Raw genomic sequence first — 11,017 nt, forward strand, 5'->3', positions numbered from 1 at the left:
GAGGTAAGACCTTTCGTTTTCCCATGTCCTTTACGACGTTGCAGTACAAAATATACAGTCGCCTGTTCAGTAATCCTGTATTATAAAACGACACAACAAAATTATATATATTATAAATATCTATCTAGAAAGAAAATATTTTTCAAAATAAATAATTTTAGAATAATTAAAATAGTTCTTCAACAAATATAATAAACATAAACATTTCAAATAACATCAAAGATTCAGTACAATAAATAGAGAAAACTCAAATATGATAAATTCGACTAAAAAAAAAAATTGAAGAAAATATATTTATTTAATTTAATAAAAAATTTTGAAAAATTAAAGAAATATGAATTATTTTATCGCTAAGATTTTTCACAAATTGCCATTATCAATAATCTCTTTCTCCTTTAACATTTATTGTTATTACTAGCCGTTACTGTGTATATTGCTATGAAAGCATGTGAAATTAGCGTCAAACTATTCTCGCTTATCGTGTCACTGATGTCGACATCACGATCGCCGCTTATCGAACCCGACCAGACATTCGCGTCGTACTTTTGCACATATTTTACCAGGCGTTTTCGCGCTCGTTATCTACTGTACGTGGCTTAACGCGTTAAGAACGGTAATTTTGTCACGTTATGACGTTGGTAGCCGATAAACGCTATTCCGCAGTTGAAATGACGCGGACGTCAAGAAATTAATATTGTCGAATCGCTGCGCGATAAAGACCATGATGGAATCACCGTCACGATAGTCACCTCCCGCGGTCGAAAGAACGGCCACCTTCCCGTCAGCTGTCTCCCAACACGAATGTAAACATTCCGCGCGACCGATTGCGACTTGACGAATGACGAGTCGTCTTCGAGACCGGTTGCGACCGCTGGAGTTGCAAGTTCAGATCGCGGCGTAGCTCTCTCGGAGCCGTCGTCAATCGTTGACAACATGAGGCCTTGTTCTTTTCGGCTCGAACTTCTACGCTTGAAGGAAAAAGAAGGAAAACTGACCAGTGCAAGAGACAGCATTCGAAAACATTACCCCCGAGTGCCTCCGATTATTATTTTATCCTATGATTTAACAACGAGGATAAAATGATGTACTAGTATTTTGTCGCTCGAGGGGTTCAGCTAAAAGAAACACAAACGTTGTTAGGCGCGATTTTACCAGAACGCATTGGCGAGCAGCACTTCTTGCGGCTTCACCCACATCTCGATCGCCGTGCACACCGCGCGAGGTACATATGGTACTGACACTGAAACGACGACGATGACAACAACGACGAAGACGACGTCACACACGCACAAGCAATCCTCTTCGAGGAACTGCCGCGAAAACGCCGACGATGGAGCGAGGGGGGAGGAGGAGGGGGAGGGAGAATTAAAGCAATATACTCGCGACAGATAAACACCATCCACGGCGGCGAAACGATCAGCTGCGACTCTTCGTAAAGAACGCACGCTCGTCACGCCACGCGGAACGAATGTCACTAAAGTGGAGAGATATCATTACTGGCGATCGATATTGCAATTTCTGCACTCTGACTGTATACTCGACATATCTCAACGACGACCAACGACGATCCGAGTTCGCCTGAATTTTTTAGGACGAGAGACTTTACTTAAGAGTGATTTTGACTATTGACACGATAGGGGTACGAATTAATTTGGAAAGATTAGAGGATAATAATAATCTACTGTTTTTACATATGAAAACGCAAGTGGAAATGTTTATCACAATTACATATTTTTAAGGAAATAATCGCATATCATACGATTTTAACTTGCTAATAGTTAGTCCGTAGTGTGTGTAGTATAATTCTGAATATTTCTGACAGATTTTATTTAATTCTAGCAATTTTGATTGATTATTAACACAATAGGGATATGAGTAATTTGATAAGGTTAGAAAGTAATAATAAATCAGTTTTTTTTATATATGAAAACGTTTATATCTTATTTCATACTTCATATTTTCAGGAGGTATCGACTGCATATCGTGTGGTTCTAAGTTGCTAGTAGTTAATCTATGTGAACATCTCTAATAGATTTAATTTAATTCTAATGGAAATCTCTAATTGTTGAAGAGATCAAGTGCTGAACAGGGAAACAAAAGTCATAAAGTAATGCTTTCGAGACTTCCATAGATACTTTGTATACAGAAGCTATGTATTTTGCAAATTAGCTCCATGTCTGGATCTATTATATAATACCAATGTTTCATTAACATTGAAGTTTATATCATTAGGACAAGGAAACGATCTTATATTGTGACTTTGTTTTTCTTCTGTGGATTGAGATTTTGAATTGTAGTACTCAGAAACATAGTTCGTAGCCTGTATAATACATGATTAATGATACCAATAACATTAGGAGCAATATAAAGTTGGATAAGGCATTTAAAAATCTACAATGCAAAAGTAGCAGAAAACTTGTAGAAAATTCATAATCTTGATTATAATTTTATGAATTTACATTGTCCTGGTTTGATTGATCTGCTCTTCTGAAGAATTACCTTTGTATATACTTTTAAGAATAGGAAGAAAAGAGGATGAAGACAGAGGTTGACATTCATTGAATCTAGACACAGAGATAACTTGCAAAATGCATAGCTACTGTATAAAAGATAAATTTAATACTGAAAGCATATTAATGTTGACTTATTTTGACAGAATGGAATGTTTGGAAAGAGTTAATCATCCAGGATCATGGGTGAAGGAAAAATATCAAGAGGTTCAGCAATTATTGGAACGCGAGGCAAAGTGCGATCCAAATAAGCTTTATGAGAAAAAGTCTAAAGCTGTGGAGATTTTAATGGAGATTCTGGAAGCGCTTACGCACTGCAAAGAAACTCTCTGCACCGTGGCAGCTGCGATAACTTATTTGAACATAGGTATATTACGAGCTGACATGGAAGATACAGGATTTGCTACAGAATGTTATAAAAAATGTATTGACTTGTTGGAAGACAGCAAATTGACGTCTGAAGGCATTTTACCAGCTATAAGCGGTAATAATCAATTGGGTCTAATTTATGCGCAACGAGGTTCATATGAGGAAGCTAAAGACTTTCTAAAGCAAGCGGAAGACTTATATATTAAGTTTACAGAAGATATTAGACTCGATCCTGTTCATATGGTGTCCATTATGGGTATTGAGGAGATAGAAGGAAATCTGTGCGCAAAAAGTATTCTCGAGAAGCTTCACACATTGACTTTGTATTATTTAGCACAGGTCTGTCGCGAGTTAGATGACAAGTGTAATTTTGCTCTGTATTGTCACAGAACATTGAGCAAGCAATTGAGTCAAAATAAAATAACGCAAGATCTGGATTATGTCGATTGGGCTTTAAATGCCGCAGCAATATCTCAATATTTCATAGAACAAGACAAATTTCCACAAGCGAGGCATCATCTAGCTGCAGCGTCTTGTATATTGGAAAAATACTCTGAAATCTTAAGGGCAAAAGGCACTAGAGAAACCAGCGAGATCATTGCTGCGCAATACGAAAATTACGATCATGGATCAGCAAATATCGCTAGATGTTGGGCGAAGTACGGTATTGCTCTTTTGGGAGCATCTAAAGAGAGATTAATGAAAAAGGCCGAGGAAGAGGATCAAGATTCAAAGCCTGCGAAAGTTGCTGATAAAGTTTATAAATATTCTCATACTGAAACTATGGAAGATCCAAGATTTTTAGATCTAGAACCAGAATTAGAATCGATTACCAATGAAGTTACAGATATGTATTTATTGGATTTTAACGATGCTAGACCGGTGTTCTTGAACGTTCGAAAATGGTTGGATAAGGCGAAGGAATATTACACTTTCGAGAATCACGCGTCGGATTATGCCTGGATTGTCCAAGACCTCTCTCAAGCGTACAAATACTTGGCGTTCTTCGAAGACAACGAAGACAGGCAGGCGAGAATGCACAAACGGCGGATAGACATTCTGGAGGAAGTAATTGAGGGATTGTGTTCGCGGTTTTACCGAATCGTCTGTAGGGAAATTTGGATCGAGCTCGCGGAAACGTATTCGGAGATCCTGGACTTGAAGATTGATCGTTTGCAAGCATCCAACGAAAGGCCGACGGCGCATGTGATAGCGAAGATTGAGCGCCTGGCGAGAAGCAGCATAAAGCACTATCAGTCGTACTTGAATTCTTTAGAGATGAGCAAATCCGAAAACGGAATCGAGTCCTTCTCGGACGACTTGCTATATCCAGCGTTGTATACTTACTTCCATGTGGGAAGATTGTATAATAAGATTATAACTTCCGACGTACAACAAAAGATAGAAAACATGCAGAATAGCGTTGATGCTTACAGTTTTGTCGTTAATTATTACGATAAGCATCCTGAAAAGCAGAAGAAGTTAGAAAAATACGAATTTATAAAATTGTCTAAAGAATTTGTCACATTGCTGCCGCTTACAATAGATAGATTAAAAAAGCAACAGATAAATCAATAATGCTATTTCTCTCTCTTTTTCATTTCCGTGACAACGTTGAATGATATTTTGTTGTATTTTTCTTTCTGTGCAGCAGACGATGGTTTTTGTACGAGGGAATACAGAAATCTACATCTGCAAAGCATATATTTATGTACCGCGTGTATTTAAAATTAATGCTTTTTTATGTATGTTTGCGATCAGCTCATTCCTTATATTTGTACACTTATATTTGTATATATATATATATTTATATATATAATCATACATTATACATTATATATTGCCATACATTAAAAATATATTTAAGAAAAAGTAGTTATACTTTATTGTGTACTAATATTTTTCCTTTATTAAAAAAAAAGTAAACAGTTCTATACAAAATAATATCAAATAATATCAAATAACGCTTATCGATTGAAATAATCGGAATTCGAAGTTATTTCGATTTATTAATAAAAACTGTTATAAATAATATAAGTAAAACATAGAAATAATAGACTTTTTAATGATCTGTTATATATGGCGCATTAAAGAATTGGTACGTTTAAAAAGTGTGCATCATTTACAAGTTTAATTTTTAATGAATTCTGTAATAAATATTCTGTAATTAATTATAAAATTATACATAATTATAAAATATGTGTGTGTGTGTGTTTTATAATTTTTATATAAATTAAATTTTATAAATAAGAGAGTAATGTATTCATGTACTGAGTATCCCTAACAGATCTAAATCCTAATATGAAATCTCTTTATTATTAAAAAGTATTGTTTGTAAAAATCTGCAATCCCCCGATGTGTTTGAATTTCTCGCTGCATGCGACTAAAGTTTTTTAGGAACTCTACACGCGAGTCTCAAACGAAGACCAATTAACTGCGGTTAGAAAGTGTTCAGCTCGTTGCAGCACGCTGGTTGGATAATTACAACAAAGACAAACGTGACAACTTGACGAGAGGATTCAAATTTCAATAAATGTAAACTGTACGGTCAGTTTAAATGAAACGAGAACAAACTTAAGTATTTACTTTGTAATTATATATAATTATAATTTTTAAATTGCTGCCTTATACCAAGTGTCTCAATTTAAAAGAGAATAACTACAGAATAAAGTTAGCTATAACACATTATATTTTCTTTTTGCTATTATATTTTTATATATATTTATATATATTTATATATATTTTTTATATTATTTATATATATTTTAATATTATTTGTACGTGAACATATAAATCCAGCATCTTATGCGTGCAGATAAAACAAAAATTGGACAAAAAATATTATTTTGGTCCATCGTTACCAGTCGCCGCTTCGACTGATAAGATTGATAAGGTCGCTGTACGAAAGTAGATGTCAGCACGCGCGGCGAATATTCCTCGTAATCCGCGCCGCGGATCGTCCGGAGCGGTGAGTCAGGAACAAGAAGAGCTTCGTCAAGTCTCGTATCAGGAATACGGATCAGAGTTCTCGTCGGTGTTGTTCCTCGTTCATTCATCGTGAGTGAAAATGGCGTCCTTGGCGGGTGTTCGGCTGTTGGCGAGGAACACCGGTTACTTCAGAAACTCATTCAGTCGGTTGCGATGCACGAGTAGTGCACTCGTTCAGATGCGATGTGAGCAGAGGTTGTTGCATCGTGCCGCGTGGACAACGCTTGTCGTACCGCAGGTAATATTAACGGACAGTGTGATACGCGTGATTGACTCTTTGCCGAGCAATTGTTCGCAGCAGCGGGTTCCATGAAACTCTTATTATGTAACTGAAGCGACTTGAAATACTTGCCGAGATGCCCAGAGACAACTCGTCGATCAATCAGTTCAAATCATCTTAGCTCAATACATTTGCTTTGGCTGCCCTTTCTTATGCTCTTGGTGTTTACAATTCCTTTATTCATCAGTTGCATCATATAATAGATTTTGTATATAGTTTTGTTAGAGACATAAACAAACAATACTTTATCTGGATATCTATTAACATTATACTTGATCTGAACACCAATACTGGCCAATCCATACTTGATCTGTGCAAAAACAAGAGGAGCTGATTAAGAAAGTATAGAAAAAGGAAAAGCATGAACTAGAGTAATGTTCATTTCTGCTAATATAGATCAACTTCAATCTTGATTTAATTTAATCTTTATTTCCTAATTCTTAGAACTAGATAAAATTATTGAATAAGTTAAACTGAAATTAAAGTTAATGTATATTGATAGAAATGAACATTTGGCCCCTGTTTTCAACGAATAGTAACAATATTATTAGCTGTTTGTTATTTGAAGCTATATAACGACACCAAATTTAGAGTTTACCAATAAGTTTAATCTTTTATTCCTAGATCTGTATGTAGCATTTTTAAATATTAAGTTTATCCTAAAACATGTCAATTTATTTTTGTTGATATATGTGTTTAAGATTTTTATAATTGAATTTAAATTATCATTTTATTTAATGAAGTACTATAAAATCACATTAGAATATATTTTTTGCAAAATATATCCAAGTACAGTTGACATTTGTTCATGAAATTATTTCATAAAAACTGGACATTAAAATGTATACAAAAAGATCATTTGATGAATGCAGGTAAAATGCAATCGTGGATACTGTCAAGATGTTACTAAACAGAAACCAAAATCGATTAAGGATATCGAAGAGCGCGTATTGAAGGCTGTAGCCGTTTATAACGACGCCCTTGTAGAAAAGGTTACATAAAATACATCTTTCTTCTTTCTGGGAAAAATTTTGCAGGGCTTAAGGGACACACGCATCAAGCAGGTGCGCCATTACAGTCATAAGGATCCGCTAACCCTTGATATTATCAGTCAACGGGTGCTCTTGGTTCTGAAACTTTATGATAAAATTGAACCCACAAAGGTATCTTAGAAATCAATATTCTTGAAATATTTGCCATGACATTTCTGTAGACAATTCTGTATTTCTTAACGAAAAAATGTAAAAATACATACAAAAATTCATCATTAGTATGTCACAATTGTGTTTGAAAAATACGTAGAAATGAAAATCATGTATATATCTTTTTAAACACATAGCTTTTCCATATTAATTAGAAGAGAATTTGATAGTTTCTTGTACATGATATAATTACATTAATTTTCTGTTGCTAGTTTCTTTGCTGAAATGTCTTGAGAAATATTTCTTAAAACAAAGAATAGTTGGTTAACACCTCGCTTGATCGTGGCGTCTACGTACATACTGACATGTAGAAACAAATCTCTTTATTAACTCTTATTTACCTTATTTATATAATAATTTGCATTATTATATACTGTTAAAAATATATACGAAGAAGAATATTTACTATTTATATAATATCTAATTAAAAAATTTAAATGTGTAAAATACTCTCCCTAATATATTTCATTCAATTAATTTTATCAGAGGGACATGTCAGTTGTGCAGGAAGCCTAGGCGCGCGATTGAATCTTAATCTAACGATACATTGAATCTTCAGCTGACCTTGGATTCGCATTTTATGGAAGACCTGGGTCTGGATTCCCTGGATCACGTGGAGATCATAATGGCGATGGAGGACGAGTTTGGCTTCGAGATTCCAGACATGGACGCTGAGAGGTTACTGAAACCTAAGGATATAGTGCGTTACGTAGCGGACAAGGAGGATATATATGAATAACACGCCTTGTATTACTTACGTCTACGCGTTTAGTCAACATCCGCCGTTGTTTCGATTGGAAATAACGGATCACAGCGTTTTATCCTACCGCCATTGTTTTTTTCTGTATATAGACCTTATCACTATATGAATAAAAAATAAGCGAATTGTTACATCGAATTTCTCTTATGTGCGTATGCATCCTAAAAAATTGTAAGAAGCGTATAGAGAGCCATTTATAAATTCCACAGTTTAGTACTGTATCGAAATATGCTCTTTTATTTTGTAATAATATTATACATTTCATATTCGTAAAATTCGTTTTATTAAAACTATTAACTACAATTATGACAATAATCAAATTCGTTAAGAATGCAATTCAATGTTGTATTCCCGATTTTTTTTATATAAAAAATTGAATTGTTGATTCAATCGAACAGTTCGAATCAATTATTTTGAATTTGATTCTGATCATTTTACAAGTATAATAGAATAGAATATTTGTATTTGAATGAATTTGAAATTTGAATATGCCTATTATGCCTATATGAATCTTATCCGTGTGACTGTGCGCATGTAAATTTATTTTTTTTTTTTTGTGATTTTCTCGGAAAATTTTCTCTTCAATTTATGGAACTTATTAACGTATTTGCCAGGCATAAATTCATCGTCGATACCGATTATGCAATTCGTTTTGCAACTGCGAGTGTTTGTCGCGTTGATTTTTCATATTCTGTTTTTAGTATTTTATTTGCGTACGATTTCTTTCCGACATGTTGATTAGCTGCAGGATAGAGGATTTTGGAACATGAAAGTGCAGGCACTGCAGGCTTGGCAGACTTGCGCATGTGCTGTAGTATGCGAGAGATTCCAGTAGAGTATTTGTGTCAGTGAGTTGGGCCCAGCTGTTGCTAGCAATGCCAGCTGTGTGCGCGGAGTAATTTATCAAATTACGTCTCTCAAGTCTACCTTTTGGGAAAACCGCATTTCTTTCCAGTTCTGTAATTCGGCGGAACGATAACGCTCAGTTTTACAATGACGTCGAAATTGAGAAACAGAGATTGCGCGAATAAAATTAGACATGGCTCGCCTAAGTTGCAGGAGGTGCTGCGAGAGGTTGGGAAGCTTATGTTTACCTCGTATTATTTTTAAGCTTTCTGGATGATAGTAATATAAGCGACTCTGCATTCTTTTATAAATATTCTCGCACAAATATGCGCACACAATTTTTTTTGTGTCTGTTTTTTTGTTCAATTAAAATTCGAGTTTAAAGTTTAGTCTAATATCTTCAATTTGAGTGTTATCTGTATCTTTTGTTGGAAAACGTCTATTATCATATTTTGAATGTTTTCCATTTAGTGACACAAGTCATTGATACAAGTGTCTACCCATCTTTATTCATTAAATGCCAAAAGGGACAGAATAACGTTTGTGTCAATCTGTGTCACATAAATACAGGGCCCATTTATACATAAGGTGCTGTCTTTTTTTGTTTTCAAAAATATTGCCTGTTTTTAGAAATGCCGCCAGAGAATGCGAGAGAAGCGAGATCAATTATTTAACAAACGTAGATTTGGCTTGGAACTTAACTCGAGACACATACAGGATACATTGACAGAAATAATACGCTATGAATTCAAGAATTTAGCAACATTAGATGACAATGACAAAAGTATTACATTTAAAGAGATTGAGGAGCCACTATCTCAGGAAGAGGCAGTTGAATTAGAAAACGAAATTGTTTGCGAACAAGGTATAATCAGCATTAAAATTTCAGTTATATTATTAGAAACTTGTAATTCATAATAATTATTATTAATTTGTTGTTTATGATATAATACGAATTTGATGGAAAATTATATTGTTGCAGAACAATGGATAATTCAAGAATATGAGAAGATTTTGCAAGACGAGATCGAACATTTCGCAATGTACGCTGATAATGAAAATAGAGAGGTATTCTGTCCCATATGTCAGAAAGCTATACTAGGAGAGGAGAATAATTGCGTGAATTGCCCAGTCTGTGAACTGAAATTGACAGGTCGTACCATGCAAGAAGTGAGGCATTTAATTAACGAGAGTATAAATATCCATGCATTCAATTGCATCAAGGTACCACTATTCACGATAATACCTGATAACAGTAATCTCAATTTGTATCTGATATGTCATGACTGTTCCACTTTGGCATTGATTTGCTGATTATTCAGCTGGTGAACTTTCAATTTTCTAAAATAAAAACGTGCTGAATAATTAACATATTTTTGCGTAGATATTAAATGTTATCAATATCAATGAGTGTCCAAAGATTATAAAATAACAATTGTAAACAATGTGTATTATTAATTTACATGCAAAACAAAGTTTTAATGCTAATTAAAATTTTTGTGACATTAGGTTTTTTTAAGAAAATATTTATAAATTTAGTTTGTTTCAATTTATAAAGTATAATAAAAATTAAATGTCAAATTACATTAAATAATAATATTCATTATGAGGACTTCCCAATAGGTTTGTTACTTTCAATAAAAATTATTTCGGGAAAGCATTTTCCGGATATTACAAAAATTGTATTATATATTTGTATTCAATTTTATATGTGACTAAATTTAATATGAGTAATATCATTCAATATAATTATTTATAATAGTTAGAAGTAATGCGAGAAGGAAAAAAAAGAAAAAATGAATTAGTTTGGATTTCATGTTGTTATAACATATCTGAATAATAACATGTCAATCTTTTTTTTTATGATTATATGATACATATTGTACAAAAAAACATCCCTTCGGTGAGTTCACTTATATTATTTATCACTTAATGCATTGTACATACATGTTGATGTAAGTTGAACGAGGGCATCTATATATTGTATAAAAAAATAACATTCTTCATGCTCTAAAACAAAACAACAAATTAACAGAGTATACATTATGTGAAAAGTCAATTT

The 11,017-nt window shown here is 33.7% G+C and overlaps 3 protein-coding genes across 6 annotated transcripts; all 3 read left to right on the forward strand.

The window, feature by feature from the left end:
- Positions 1–1,162: 1,162 nt before the first annotated feature.
- Positions 1,163–4,635, forward strand: LOC108750737 (KIF1-binding protein homolog). 3 transcript variants are annotated; one of them, XM_018490437.1, is made up of 4 exons: positions 1,164–1,222; positions 1,840–1,888; positions 1,965–2,107; positions 2,657–4,635. In XM_018490437.1, the coding sequence occupies exon 4, from the start codon at positions 2,658–2,660 to the stop codon at positions 4,455–4,457; it is 1,800 nt and encodes a 599-aa protein (XP_018345939.1). In that variant the 5' UTR covers positions 1,164–1,222; positions 1,840–1,888; positions 1,965–2,107; position 2,657; the 3' UTR covers positions 4,458–4,635. The 3 variants fall into 3 exon arrangements, with proteins under 3 accessions (XP_018345937.1, XP_018345939.1, XP_018345936.1); XM_018490435.1 differs by lacking the exon at positions 1,840–1,888 and having other exon boundaries at positions 1,163–1,222; XM_018490434.1 differs by lacking the exons at positions 1,164–1,222; positions 1,840–1,888 and adding an exon at positions 1,449–1,639.
- A 1,175-nt stretch (positions 4,636–5,810) lies between these two features.
- Positions 5,811–8,287, forward strand: LOC108750469 (acyl carrier protein, mitochondrial). 2 transcript variants are annotated; one of them, XM_018489922.1, is made up of 3 exons: positions 5,811–6,105; positions 7,020–7,139; positions 7,909–8,285. In XM_018489922.1, the coding sequence occupies exons 1-3, from the start codon at positions 5,947–5,949 to the stop codon at positions 8,086–8,088; spliced, it is 459 nt and encodes a 152-aa protein (XP_018345424.1). In that variant the 5' UTR covers positions 5,811–5,946; the 3' UTR covers positions 8,089–8,285. The 2 variants fall into 2 exon arrangements, with proteins under 2 accessions (XP_018345424.1, XP_018345425.1); XM_018489923.1 differs by lacking the exon at positions 7,020–7,139 and adding an exon at positions 7,185–7,310 and having other exon boundaries at positions 5,943–6,105; positions 7,909–8,287.
- A 523-nt stretch (positions 8,288–8,810) lies between these two features.
- LOC108750705 (RPA-interacting protein) lies at positions 8,811–10,327 on the forward strand. The gene is made up of 3 exons (XM_018490372.1): positions 8,811–9,183; positions 9,586–9,820; positions 9,938–10,327. The coding sequence occupies exons 1-3, from the start codon at positions 9,103–9,105 to the stop codon at positions 10,267–10,269; spliced, it is 648 nt and encodes a 215-aa protein (XP_018345874.1). The 5' UTR covers positions 8,811–9,102; the 3' UTR covers positions 10,270–10,327.
- The last annotated feature ends 690 nt before the right edge of the window (positions 10,328–11,017 follow it).

Source organism: Trachymyrmex septentrionalis, unplaced genomic scaffold (genome assembly GCF_001594115.1).
Source record: "Trachymyrmex septentrionalis isolate Tsep2-gDNA-1 unplaced genomic scaffold, Tsep1.0 scaffold37, whole genome shotgun sequence".
Taxonomy (NCBI): domain Eukaryota; kingdom Metazoa; phylum Arthropoda; class Insecta; order Hymenoptera; family Formicidae; genus Trachymyrmex; species Trachymyrmex septentrionalis.

Coding starts and splice junctions, on each gene's coding strand:
- LOC108750705 (XM_018490372.1), top strand. CDS start 9,103: ATGACGTCGAAATTGAGAAACAGAGATTGCGCGAATAAAATTAGACAT. Junction 9,184..9,585: donor TGCAGGAGGTGCTGCGAGAG/GTTGGGAAGCTT, acceptor GCCTGTTTTTAG/AAATGCCGCCAGAGAATGCG. Junction 9,821..9,937: donor CGAAATTGTTTGCGAACAAG/GTATAATCAGCA, acceptor ATATTGTTGCAG/AACAATGGATAATTCAAGAA.
- LOC108750469 (XM_018489923.1), top strand. CDS start 5,947: ATGGCGTCCTTGGCGGGTGTTCGGCTGTTGGCGAGGAACACCGGTTAC. Junction 6,106..7,184: donor CAACGCTTGTCGTACCGCAG/GTAATATTAACG, acceptor AAAATTTTGCAG/GGCTTAAGGGACACACGCAT. Junction 7,311..7,908: donor ATAAAATTGAACCCACAAAG/GTATCTTAGAAA, acceptor TTGAATCTTCAG/CTGACCTTGGATTCGCATTT.
- LOC108750737 (XM_018490435.1), top strand. CDS start 2,658: ATGGAATGTTTGGAAAGAGTTAATCATCCAGGATCATGGGTGAAGGAA.